This window comes from Schistocerca americana, chromosome 1 (genome assembly GCF_021461395.2).
Source record: "Schistocerca americana isolate TAMUIC-IGC-003095 chromosome 1, iqSchAmer2.1, whole genome shotgun sequence".
Classification (NCBI taxonomy): Eukaryota; Metazoa; Arthropoda; class Insecta; order Orthoptera; family Acrididae; genus Schistocerca; species Schistocerca americana.
In genome coordinates, this window is record NC_060119.1 from 872,407,167 (window position 1) to 872,421,297 (window position 14,131).

Below are 14,131 nucleotides of genomic sequence, written 5' to 3' on the forward strand. Positions count from 1 at the left end.
GGCCATTCATTCTGGTGGAGAGCTGGTTAGTTGTTATACCAACATAAAAAAGCTGTGCAGTGATTGCAGCAGAGTTGGTACAGACAAAAACCGTCACATGTCAACTCTGCTACAATCACTGCACATCTTTTTATGTTGGTATGGTGACCAACCAGCTGACCACAAGAACAAATGGCACCACAAAACTGTGGCCAAGAACAAATTAGACAACCTGATGTCTTAACATGTAACTGAACACCACATGCTCTATTTCAATGGCTGTTCCATGACGCTAGTGGTGGAGGAAAGGATCAAGATGGCCATCTTGATTCTTTCCTCCACCACTAGTGTTTCTGAACTACGCGGATGGGAGTTGTCCTTGCAACACATCCTTCATTTCTGGAACTGTCCTGCCCTTAATCTCCATTAACTGACTGTCCTCATATCCTCCACCTCTTTCTCTGTCCCATCCTACCTCCCACTTTATTTTCCGTGTCACGTTCATCATGCGTTGCTCCCCACCAGCTCCAACACCAGTGCATTACGTGCCTAACCCAGCACCTACCACCCCCTAGCCAGTAAACTGACTTCCTCCCTCCAAGCCACTTGCTAGTCACTTCCAGTACCTCTACTTGCTCCCGCCTCCCACTCCCTATACCCACCCCACCAAATGTAACCCCCCACTACACCTCAGTCCACCTGCCGAATTGCAATCGTGGCATTGTGCATCCAGTTGGCTCTACATATGGGCATAGGCGTGCCTGTGTGTGTGTGTGTGTGTGTGTGTGTGTGTACACGAGCATGGGAAAAGAACTAACTCTGAAAACTAGTAACTTTTCTCTCTTTTTTTTCTCGTGTGCCTGTTGACGATTCCATGCTTCTGCTTTTCAGTCAGTGGCCTCATTTACTCCTAAAGTATTTATACTCTCACTAGTATAATTAACACTGCTTAGATATGAAGAGTACAAGAGATCATCTCTTTGAGGAAGGTCTGTCTCAGTCACATTTTAATTTAATGTAAACTGAATCTCAAAGCTAGATTTGTTGTGTTTTTTTAAGTTCATTCCTGTATAAATCATTTGCGCACTCAAGTATTACAGATGCATTGATTGCACAGTGTATTGTTAGTTTTATTACATTTCTTTTTAAAGTTCATGCAAGTACTCAGTTTCACAGACTGGCTTGTTTCAGTTCTTTGTGGCATCAAAAAGCTTCCACAGTTCGTTTTCTATGACTCTCCAGAAGATGATACTACTGGATGGAATACCAACAGTGGAAAGAGTAAAGGTAATGACTCAGCAAATGGCTGAGGCCTTGAGCACTCTGTGTCTGTCCAAGACTCAACTATATGCTGGGTACTTACCTTTACTTTTTTTTGTCATTTTATTGTGGTTTTGAAGTAAATAGTGCATCATTTCATAAACAGGATGCATTACTTGAGGAAATGTGAAGGTTTGGGTAACAAAATAGCATGAGTGGTGACTAAAGCACAGAGACAGCGATAACAAAAGTTTCATACTTCATGTAAATTTAAATGCCATGCTTTTCACTTTATAAAATGAGGCTTTCTGACAACTGCGTCTGTAAGTGTTCTTATCAGAAAAACAGAAATCTCTTTCATTCTTAGTTTGCACATTATTAAATATGTGAAATCTATGCTTTAATAGTACACTATTTAAGAAACAAAAAAACTGGATTGGAGGTGTAGTTTCTTAGCAAGTTCTATAAAAGAAGAAAAAAAAGTCAATTCATATGCTACTGTAAGATTTAGATTCTGCTGATTTATTCAGTTTTTTGGGTACTGGAAGCATACAAACTGATAATGTCATGTAAAATTTGTCACTATCAAATACTTTGTCAGATAAACGTAATGCAATTACTAAACTATTTTTCCTTACCGAGTGCAACCCAACAATGTTTTCAGCTCCATATTCTGTAATTATTATTGGTTTGTTGTACTTTTCTCTCCACATATCAATTTCCATTATGAACTGTGGTTCAATTGTTTCAAGAAGCCCTCCATTCTCATACCACCCAAGGTAACGGTTCACTCCAATAATATCCAAGAACTGACTCTGCAGAGAGAAACGTGATTGAAACACTGTACTGCTACTACAGTTATATGATTTGTGGCTGTTAGAGGAACATACACAGTACTTTACTTGTATTTGGGAAGAAAACCTTATTTTCTGTAGTCTAATGTCAAATTGATATTTTGTAAAATGACTACCAGTTTCAGTACCAGGTACCATCATCAGACCATCCTACATTCAAAAACATCACAGTGCACAAATAAAATACTGTCTGAGGAACATTTAACTTTCCCATGAATAGCCAAAGGTCCCAAGTTCTAGTCTCGGTCCAGCACACAGTTTTAATCTGCCAGGAAGTTTCATTTATATGTAATATTTTCCTATATGGTACCAATGAATATCAAAACACCAAGGAAGCTAAAAAAAGCAGGAAGATATGTGTGTTCAGCAATTAGATAGAGATAAAATAGTGCCATACCTCAATGAGGAACTTGAAACTTTTAGCTCCGGACAAGAGTGTGTAGAGAAACTATGGATCAAATTTCAAAGAATAGTTGACAAAGCACTGGACTGATATGTACCCAGTAGGAAAGTTCATAATGGAAAAGACACTCCACGGTATACAGTCACTGCAGAGAAATTTCCAAAGAAGCAGAGACTACTACATGATAGTTATAAGGCAAAGCATGGGGCTATAGATAGAGAAATGCTGAATGAAATGCATCTTGCAGTCAAGAGAGCAATGTGTAAAGCTTTCAGTGACTATCACTGCAGGATATTATCAAATTATCTTTCACAAAAATCAAAGTAATACTGTTCATATATAAAGGCTGTTAGTGGCACTAAAGTTAATATCCAGTCACAAGACAAGAACTGAAATTGAGAGCAGCAAAGCAAACTCGGAAATGCATAATTCTGTTTTCAAATATTCCTTTACAAAAGAAAACCCAGGAGTATTGCACCACTTTAATTCTCATATCACTGAAGAAATGAGTGAAATAGAAATTAGTGTCAGTGGTGTTGATAAACAACTGAAATTGTTAAAACTAAATGAAGCCTTGGGGCCCATTGGAATCCCTTTCAGTTTCTATACACAATTTTCAGCTGAGTTAGCCCCTTTGTCAACTATAATCTACCATAGATCCCCCAAACAGAAAACTGTGGCTATTACTGGACGAAAGCAGAGGTCACACATGTCTCCAAGAGGATAGCAGAAGTGATCCATAGAACTACCATCCAGTATCCTTGACATACATTTGTTTATCCCATGTTCCTGTAACCCTCCTGGCCTCAAACTTCATTAGTCATTGTCCTTACCCATCTACAGCCTTCCCTGTTCCCATTCCTGCACTCCACAGCACTCTGTTCTACCAACGCATCCAGTCTTTTTTACTTTTCGCCTTTTCTGTTACCCCCCCCCCCCCTCCCCTCTTGCCCACTCACCGTCTAACTTCCCAACTGCACCTAGCTCCTCTACCCTCCCTCCACCTTGTCCCTGCATGCTCCCACTAGCAGTAATTTACTGTCCCCCCACCTCTCCCTTGCTATCTCTTCTCCTCCCCAACCCAGCCTCCTCCTTACCCCCACCAGTTGCCTATCCTTTTCATAATATGGAGTATATTGAATTAATAACACAGTACTGTAGGATTGAAAACCTTAGTTAGAGTAACATTGTGGTTTTTGGATCACTGAAAAAGAGTTGTATTTTGGTGTCTGAGGAGTGGAGATAAATGTCAACTGGAAAAAGCATGAACTCTGAAAAATTGAATATATGTAGAGGATGATTATAATTAAAGTTCCAGTTACAAAATTCTGTAAGAAAAGAATTGCTGCTGAGAATAACATCAAATGTTAATAGAATATTATCAAAGAAGGGGGAAACATTATGGAAACAAAAAAATTTAATGAACATAAGCGGCAGAATATGCCAAGTAAAAGTTTGCACCTATGAAGCTCAACATGTCTTTCTCAGTGTAGCATTGTGCTTTGTTGGTAAAGCTCTTTTACAAGAATGTCAACTGTGCACCAGTAGCTCTGCAGAAGTTCTGGACACTGAAGGGTATAAAGAAAGGCAGTGGTTTGAGGTCTGCTAAGGGTCTGGAGGAAATGGTTACTAAATTCATATAAGACAGGTTCTTTTGAAGTGCAGTGTGGCGCAGGGAGGAAAAAATTAACCCGACATCAGTAAAAAGATGTGGCCTCAGCATTGCAGGAAGGGTATGCAAACGTGCAGTGCATGGAGACTTGCCCATACTTTGGGCACACCTGCGAGCAGGGTGCATAAAATTGTATGAAACATTCTGCATTGTTATTTGCACAAAATTACCCATTTTCAGGAATTGCTTCATGTTAACCTGCCAGTAAGATAAATGTTTTCTCTAAAATTTCTTGCTGGCATGGTAGTGGACAATGAATGGCCATGGGGACATTCTGTGGACAGATGAAGCCCATTTCCATTTCCAAGGACATGTCAATACAAAGAATTGCAGTATATGGGCAACAGAAAATCTGCTTGTAAATCAACCGGTAGTGTTTCATTTTGCAGAATTAACTTGTGTTCTGTGGGTTGATGGATCACTTACCATAGTTCCATATTTTTCCTGCAGATTCTCCCACCTGTACCGTCATTGCTAAATGCAATGGGGGTCTTTTGCACAGCAATGTCATTCCAAACCTTCAACAGTGTGGATATCTTGGTTAGCATCATTTTTATGCAAGATGACACTCCTCTGCACATTACAGCTGACGCAGAGGCATTTTGGAAATGCTAGAATTATCAGCCATCATTTCTCTACAGCCTGGTCATCTAGATCACCTGATCTTAATCTGTTTGACTTCTGACTTTGGGGTTATCTGAAAGGTACTATGTTCAGTGCTCTGATTATAAAAATTGAAGGCACACATTGCACAGAACATTTTCAATGTGACCCCTCAGACACTCCAGTGTGTTGTGCAACATGTTGTTTCTCAATTTCAACTTGTGGCAGTAAATGTTGGGTAAAATATTGAACATGTCTTCCACCAGTCTCACACCAATTAAAAATCAATGTCATTGCAGCTTTTTATGTAGTTTTAGGCCTAAGGAGAGTTAGAAACTGCCGAGGGGAGGGGGGAACCTAACTAACAGTGTCATAACTCTTGAATTGCAACCTAGAGCGGTCATGCGAATTATGCAGTGCACTTGGTTTTATGTGCAACTCACACCATAGCCATCATATTGCAGTTCATCTGTCATATGCAGCCAAACTTATTAATGTTATTATGAAGCTTACTGCACCATCTAATGGGAAAATTTTCATTAAATTTTTTTGTTTGAATAACCCTTCTCCCTTCTTTGACAATGCACTATTCTCTGTATCATATAACACAATTCTTTCTTATTTTGTATTGGTATATCAAAGATAATTAAAGTTTATTTTTATGTAATTAACTTTACATCAGCTCCCCAAATTGTTTTGACCGGTATAATGTGAATTCAGATCATTATGTATCTTACAGCCCTTATGTGACCTGTTTTGATTTTCTCTTAGTTTCAGCTTCAGGTGAATATAATAATCTGCCCCTGACTGAAATTATCATTAGAGTGAATGCACACCAGTTTTATTATCCCAGAAGATTGGTGCCAGGGTTTGTGTTCACAATTCTCAGTGGCAGCAGTCTTGTAAAATAATGTAAATATTAATCTGGGGCCTTGATGCTTTGATTAAAAGAGAGTTGTTATAAAATAGAAATTACTGTAACCAGAACTGAAATATATAATGAAATAGTTCGTACTGTGTACTCAAATTTCATGTACACGGTTTGTCCAGGTGAAATTGGGAACATTCTTATTAGGCACCAACATAAATTATTTTTTGATAATATGTGATATCAAATAGCAGAGCTTTTTGTTTGTCATGTAACAATTTGCGATGAATGTAAGTATTGTTATTCTACAGTAATTTAATGTGAAATTAAGAAGTGGTAAAAAACCAAAATGTTATTCACACTTACTGCCTGATCTTTAGACCAGCTTTCTGACTGAGCAATTGTAGTAGGACGAGTTGTGTCGAGACTTTTCACATGATTGATAATTTTCCTGAAATATAAACAAAACTACATTAATGTGATACAACTGTGTATTCTGTGCAATGATAGAACATGTAGGCTATGTGTGAGAATAAACTTCGAGTGAGTAGCCTACACAGTGCAGTCATGTGAGAAGCAGATACTGTAGGCAGCATACACACAGGAAATAATGTAGACAGATCATTTTCATGGTCTAGATTTTTAGCTTAGTAAGTTATATGTAGATAGCACATGAATTTTGCGATAATATAACCAGAATCAAGTTGAAAATCTGAAAGCAGGGTTTACAATTAAATACAACACTTATCACTGAAGGCATGTTTATTACAAACACCGATGTACAGCCAGAACAGAACTGATCTCTTGAATGAAGAGGGCTACTATTTAGACAAACATAAAATATTCCAGAACACACAAGCATTAGAAAGATAAGAACTTCACAAAATCTCCCAGAAATAGTTAATACTAAATAATCAAACAATGGAAACTCCAGGTAGGAATATCAACAATGTAGGAAAAGACAGATTGCTACTTACCGTAAAGAAGACATGTCAATATGCAGACAGGCACAATTAAAAGACACTTACATAAAGCTTTCGGCCACAGACTTCATCAGTAAAAGAGAGGCACACACACCATTCACACGCACATAAGCAAGCATACCTCACACACACACACACACACACACACACACACACACACACGACCACCAGCTCCAGCATTCTGGCTAGTTCCATTGTCCTTATGGCCTTGTGACTGTGGAGCTTGTAGCATTTTGCTTTGGTCTGTTGAATTCAAGTATCATGGTGGGGAGTATTGCATGCCAGTCTCTCTGTTTGACATCAACATACATTGAGAGCTTACTTGGCAACAACTTATTAATGCATCCTGTGAGGCCATTCGTCAGTGGGTGGTAGGCAGTTGGCATCCTGTGGGCAATGTCACAGTGTGAAATTACCTTTACTACTAGTCTCAACTGGGAAACTTTCCATGATCAGAGATCACCACACATGGTACTCCATGCTTCAAAATGATGTCTTTGATAAGGAACCTTGCAATTTACAGAGCTTCAGCTGTCATCAAAGCTTTGGTGACAGTGTAGTAGGTGAGGCAGTCAGTGCAGACTATTATCCACTGATTCCCATTTGTCAACTTTGAGAACCTCCCCAAGATGTTGATTTCAATGTGATGAAATGGTGTTGTTGCGGGTGGAATTGGTACCAGATGTCTCAGAGATTATTTCGTCCCTCTCCCATCACTGGCATTCCTTACAGTGGCTCACATCATAGTGTCTAATGGATGGTAGATCCAAGCCAGTGATACCTGTGTCTGATTCTGTCTGGAGTCTTCACGAATCCCAGGTGACTAGACATCTGACTGTCATGGAAATATTTAAGTACAGCTGACCATGTATGAGCCAAGATGACAAGCAACCATTTCCACCCCATTGGATCATAGTTCCTCTTATATAATGTTCCATTTATTAAATGGAACTCTACTTTGGTTGGTTTCTCCCCCTTCAAGGCATCTGTGGTTCCCAACAGTGCTGGATCCTCCCTCTGTTCAGCAACAGCATCGTTTAATCCAGTGATGACTGAGATTTCATCCATGCTGATGTGTTCTGCCAAAGCATTTCTTTAAAGGCAATCATGTTTGCATGCGCTATTTTATACAGTTGTGACACTGAAGAGCCCATCTTGCCAGTTGGTCTGACAAATCCTTCAAACTAGTCAGCCAAAACAGAGAATGGTGGCCCATCACAATGGTGAATAGTTTGCCAGATAAATACAGTCAGAACTTGTTGATGACTCAAAGAACTGCAAGTGATTATTTCTCTGTTGCAGAGTAGTTCATCCAGGATTTTGTGAGTCTCTGGAATCATCATCTTTTCTGCATCTTCCTGAATTTGCATGTCTACCTCAAATGCTAACATCAGGACTGGAGAAGATGTTAGTACCTCCTTAAGAACAAGGAAAGACCCTTCCTGTACCTTAGTTCAGAAAAATTTCGCATCACCCTGCATTAGTTATTGCAGAGGATACAAGTTAGTACAGAAGTCCTTTACGAATCACAGGTATTATGAGCATATTACAAGAAAACTTCACGTGGCACAAATGTGCTGAGCCAGAAAATCTGTGACTGCTCTTACTTCCTCTGGACCTTATTTTTTCTCCAATGCCATTCACTTGGTGCCCAAGATTTTTATTTAGATTCAGGCAGAGGTCTGCAGTATGAATCTGCAGTATGAACAAACTTTAACACAGTTGTCAGGTGACTTAGATGTTCTTCAAATGTCTTAAAAAATGACAATGCCGTCCAGATAGCAAAGACATATCATCCATTTAAAATATTGAACCAGGTTGACCATCATTTGTTTGAAGGTCCCTGGAGTACAAAGGGCATAACTCTGAATCCATAGAGGCTGTCAGGTGTTATGAAGGCAGTCATTCCCTTATCAGCTCCTCAGCCTTTATTTGCCAGTAGCTTGGCATAAAGTCTGTAGTTGAGAAATTCTTATGCCTTTTAAAACAGTCTAGGACTTAAACAATGTGCAGCAATGAGTAGATGTTTATTTTCATGATTTTCTTCAGTCATTGGTAGTCAACACAGAAATGCCAATTGCTATCCTTCTTCTCCACAAGAACAAGGACCCTCAGCAGATCCAATAATGTCATCTTGCAGCATATATACAAATGCTAGCTAACTGCTGGGTGATCTCCAGTGTTGATACTGTATTTTATTATGGACCCCTCGGTCTGACTATTCTCAACTCTGGATTTGAAAGCATCCAAAAATTGGTGAAGAACAGCTAATACTCACTGACAGTGTTCCTTGGTCAGGCCAAAGCCTACTGCCACTTTGATAACAACTTCCTCCAGTGCATTATCCATAGTGATGGCACTGAGCTGTCCATTCTGGACTTATTCATCTGCTCCTATACACATATATTTGTGAATTAGTTGTTGCTGCTCATGACAATTGATGATTAAAAGTTCTCATTGACCACCAGCAATGCTTATGATTCTCCCGGTATGTAGATTTCTTTTGTGAGCCCGTGTAACTTTTTGCAATCAAAAAGAGCTTCACAGTTTAACTGAGGATCTGGAATTATGACTGAACCTATCTTGTTGATGTCGGTGAGATAAAAGTATCTTTGTCAGTAAACAGCTGCCCAGAGCAATCTTTGTTGTTTGTGCTTGTTGAATAGCTTCTCTGATCTGGAACTTTTATGTTCTGTGGTGCTTGTGAGGCCTGCAATAAGTTCCATCCAATAATAACACTATGACTAAATTTTGTTAAAACAAAAAATTCAAAGGGCTGTGTTGTGTGACTGATAGTTATTCTTCCTGTTTGCTGAAAGTATTTCACCTTTTATGATCTTCAGCAAAAATAATCTTGTTTAGTTCTGAATGATAAGCATTTGACATTACAGAAAAAGTAGCCACTGAGTTGACTAGTGCCCTTACAAGCTAGCTGTCAAGGAGATTTCCTGACATCTTGTTAACCTTTTCCACAGAGTATTTTCATGGCCTCGACCACATACGTTGTCACCATGCATATTTTTCTTGAATTCAGTGGTTGGGTAAGTGGCTGGTACCTTCATACAGAGATGAGAAAAGACTACTGTTCACTGAGTAGTGACTTCATCCAGAGTAAGGTGATGGGCTTCATTCCACTGGTAGATTATAATCATTTGCAATTGAGTGATGTGAAAAGGACTGTTATGATGATTGCTGTCTTTTGGCTTAATAGCCACCAAACAGTTATCTTCTTTCTCTACAGTAGTGGACTTAATAGTCACCAAACACTTATCTTCTTTTTCTACACTAGTGTACAATATGTCCAGGGCATCCATAGTGGAAACATATCAGCATACTTTCCTCCATCTTTTAGATGTCTTTTCTTGTGCAGGGCATTATACTTGGTGGAGGAGTTCATTGTACCTGTGTTGTTTGGATGCTGGGGTTTTGTTTGCCACTGTGGCATAAGTCCAAGTTGGCCAAGCCCATTCTTCATGGGGCATTCAACTGGCATCAGAGATTTGTGTTAAAGATTGATCATCTCTTCTTCAACATTGTCTATTACATCCTGACATGGGTTCAACATCTGCGGCTGCTATGTCTTGTGTACTTGGTCTGACATTTCTGGCTGCCATAAACTGCTTCATGTCTTCTCTTTCTACCTGGCTTGTGAGAGAGGTGAGGTCTTGGTGGTCTACCACAAGTGCCATAGGGACCACATTCAGGAGTTGGTCATACCTCATTTGCCAACTTTCTCTTTTGTTTTCTGTATGTATGCAGACTGATGTATGAATGAAACTCTGTACCTAGTCTGGGATTCGAACCCAGGTCTCCTGCTCACTAGGCAGATGCATCAACAACTTCACTATCCTGGCCCACTGGCTTTGCACAACTTTGTGGACTACCCTAGCACACCTTCCTCAGTCCAAATTCCCATTCACACTTCAGTACACTTCGTATTCCCATATCCCTAAACTCAAACAGCATTGCTCATGCTCCCCAACTGTATTGGAATAGTCCTGCCTGAAACCCAGGCAGAGCTGGTACCCAACTTTATAGCCATGACCACACTGTGCGCTTAGGATTTGCGTAGTCAGCAGTGATATGAGGTTGAAACACAAGTATCACTACGCATCACACTAGCCGACACTTAACATGGGTCTGATCCAAGCATTAAGGGCTTTACTTGCTATACTGTGTTGGGAAATTTTGGGAACACTGAATGGACGGCCAGCACATCTTGGCACAGTGTTACACCATCCGGGTTATCTGGATACTTCCCACTAACACCAACGTATCCGAACTCCAGAGATGGGAACTTGCCCTTCAATATATCCTCTCTTCCCGTTATCCACCAGGCCTCAATCTCCACTAATTTCAAGTTGCCGCCATTCATACCTCACCTGTCATTCAACAACATCTTTGCCTCTGCACTTCCGCCTCGACTGACATCTCTGCCCAAACTCTTTGCCTTTGAATATGTCTGCTTGTGTCTGTATATGTGTGGATGAATATGTGTGTGTGTGCGAGTGTATACCCATCCTTTTTTCCCCCTAAGGTGAGTCTTTCCACTCCTGGGATTGGAATGACTCCTTAACCTCTCCCTTAAAACCCACATCCTTTCGTCTTTCCCTATCCTTCCCTCTTTCCTGACGAAGCAACCGTTGGTTGTGAACACAAAATTCTAGCTTTCGCAACCAACGGTTGCTTCGTCAGGAAAGAGGGAAGGAGAGGGAAAGACGAAAGGATGTGGGTTTTAAAGGAGAGGGTCTTTCGTCTTTCCCTCTGCGAAAGCTAGAATTTTGTGTGTATATTTGTGTTTGTTTGTGTGTCTATCGACGTGCCAGTGCTTTCATTTGGTAAGTCACATCATCTTTGTTACAATTTATGTCTTCAGTGTGCATGTATACATCATAGATGTTTGAGACTTGAAAATGTCTGTGGAACCATATAGTTTCTTTTTTCTGTTTCATTTTCATGATGTACTGGTACAATTTTATAAATTCTTCTGTTGTCGTGACATCATTTACCAGAAGAACTTGGTCTCCTGTGGCTCCTTTCTTCAGATGTGACAATAAATCAGTTTCTGTCATATTCAGATTCACAATGTGGCGTAGAGCCAAACATTCTGTATGAAAGATTCCCTGTTAAGGTGGGGTCTGTTCTTCTTCACCAAATGCACTTGCTACTGATGATCATCAAATGTATTCTTCAGATCAACATGGAATTTGTCTCAGCTATTGAACTTCATTTAATTGTTCTTGAATCATTGCCGGGCTATGCCATCCATGTAAAAGTACACATTTGCCAAACACATCATGTTGTCCCACTTGTTGTATTTGATGACTAGATTGAAACCTTCCAGGCATTTTGTTGGGTCTTGACCAGGATCTCTAGAAAACACTGAAGTATATCTGACATGCAGATGATTACTGGTGTTTTGGACTGCATCTGTCTACTGAATATACAGACCTCACTGATTGCATTTCTGTTCCTCTCCATGTAGGCAGTAGCTTTTACCTGGAGTTTCCACCAAACAGCACCCTGTCATAGCCACAGTCAAGGCCAAATGCAAACACAGGGTCCTCAATAAAGTACAGCACTTTACACTGGAAACAGGTTTATTGTGGGCATCACTGGACAGACAGAACAGAACTACACCTTGGATGGAGATTGCTGTTATTTATACAAACACTGAATTTTCCACATTACAGACATAAGAAATTTTGAGAATCTTCTAGAAATGATAAGTACTAAATATCAAACACTTGTCGGTGATTGGATTAGAACTGGTAACGCTCAGGACACCAGCCAGCAACACTAACCATTACTCCACATTGCATGCAGCACAGCTCATGGCAGTATCTTTTTTATTACCTTTCATGTAAAGTAGTCTTACAATAGCATATTTCTGACTGTTTGGAAAACCCCAAAATTTTATACATACAATATCTGATCAAAAGTATCCGGACACAGAATAGTGGACAATAATATGAGGTATGTCCACGCTTTGCCTTTATGACTGCTTGAATTCTGCTGGGGACATTTTCAGTTAGGTGTATGAATGGCTCTGGAGGAACGGCAGCCCATTCTTCCTCAAGAACCGAAAGCAGAGGAGGCAGTGGCGTTGGAAAGTGGGGTCTGGAGCAAAGGTGATGTTCTAATTCATCCCATAGAGGTACTGTTGTGTTCACGTCAAGACTGTCGGCTGGCCAGTCCATTTCAGGAATGTTATTGTCCACAAGCCTTTGCCTCAAAGAAGCTGCTTTATGACATGGTGCACTATCATGCTGATATGAACAATCATCATCTCCAACACTTCCTCTACAGTATGAAGTACACAATGCTGTAAAATGTGTTCATAGCCTTCCACATTAAGCATTTTCTTAAGTGCAGTAAAGTGCTGTTCTCAAACGTTTTTGGCAACAGGTCTTTTTTGAAGTATGAAATATTCTATGGAGTCCTAAAATAAGCAAAACCTGGTTTTATGTTCATTCTTTAGTTATAATCATTTAATGAAAATCATACAAAAATAGATACATTGTACATTACTGACTTCTACAACAATATATAAAACAACACACAATAATACAATACACAAAATAACACTGTTTGACTCCACTGTAAATTTATAAAATTGTTTACATTCTGTGGCAGTTATGAGGTTGCTTTTTCATTTTTGACCAACTCTTTAATGTCAGGCTTGTTCGAAGAGAGTTAAAGAGGCATGTCAGGTTCAGGTTTGTAGATCCATGTGATGAGAATCCCATTTTACACAAGTATGTTGCTAGGATCGAGGAGAAGAACAGTCAGAGCCTTTGTGGCAAGTTGTGAATACTCGTCATGAACCCTGCACCAAAAATCATGTAACATTGTTTTGAACAATGATTCCATAATTGAATCTGATGTCATTTCTAAACATGATTTACAGGTTCTTTCATTTGACATATTTTCTGGCTTCCGCAATTTCAGATTTCATTCTCAGAATAGCATTCTGTTCTTCAGGGAAATATGACTCAAAAGATATGTGGATATGGAGACACTGGACCAGTTCTTCTAATATTTCATATGGTAATTCAGCTGTCTCACTGAAGAACACATTCAGTGTTAAAAAGTTTTCTAGTTCTCTCTTGGCAACACAAATGATCGAAAAATATACATTTTTTAAACACTGCTATTTTTTATTGGTACTGAAAACTGTTGTCTGTTTCCTTGTAGAGACTGATTTAATTAACTAAACAAACACCATTTTTGGCCTTGTTTCACAATTTTATTATTAATGTTATTGCACAACCTAGATTTCGGGTTGTAAGCCCATTTTCAAGTACATTACTGATTCCCAAAGATGATTAAGCACAGATAAACATGATGACAAGGCAAATATAATCTCAACTTCTTAAGGTATCAGTCTATAGCTTAATGCACAATTACATCAATGACCATTTTTAACAAATTACATACATTATTACACATTCAGCAATTACGCTACAATGACCGGGCTAACATTATGCATCAGCCAAGAGCTTCTTA

General features: G+C 39.4%; 1 protein-coding gene across 2 annotated transcripts in view; it reads right to left on the reverse strand.

Annotated features, from left to right (window-relative positions):
- The window catches only part of LOC124614017 (beta-glucuronidase-like), a 120,129-nt gene that overhangs the window by 18,398 nt on the left and 87,600 nt on the right, over positions 1-14,131 (reverse strand). The window contains exons 10-11 of one of the 2 annotated variants that reach the window (XM_047142833.1): positions 6,006-6,090; positions 1,878-2,054 (exon numbers count right to left, since the gene is read on the reverse strand). In XM_047142833.1, coding sequence (XP_046998789.1) covers positions 1,878-2,054; positions 6,006-6,090 — 262 coding nt within the window. The remainder of the gene's footprint in view (positions 1-1,877; positions 2,055-6,005; positions 6,091-14,131) is intronic. The other variant, XM_047142841.1, reaches the window with a different exon arrangement.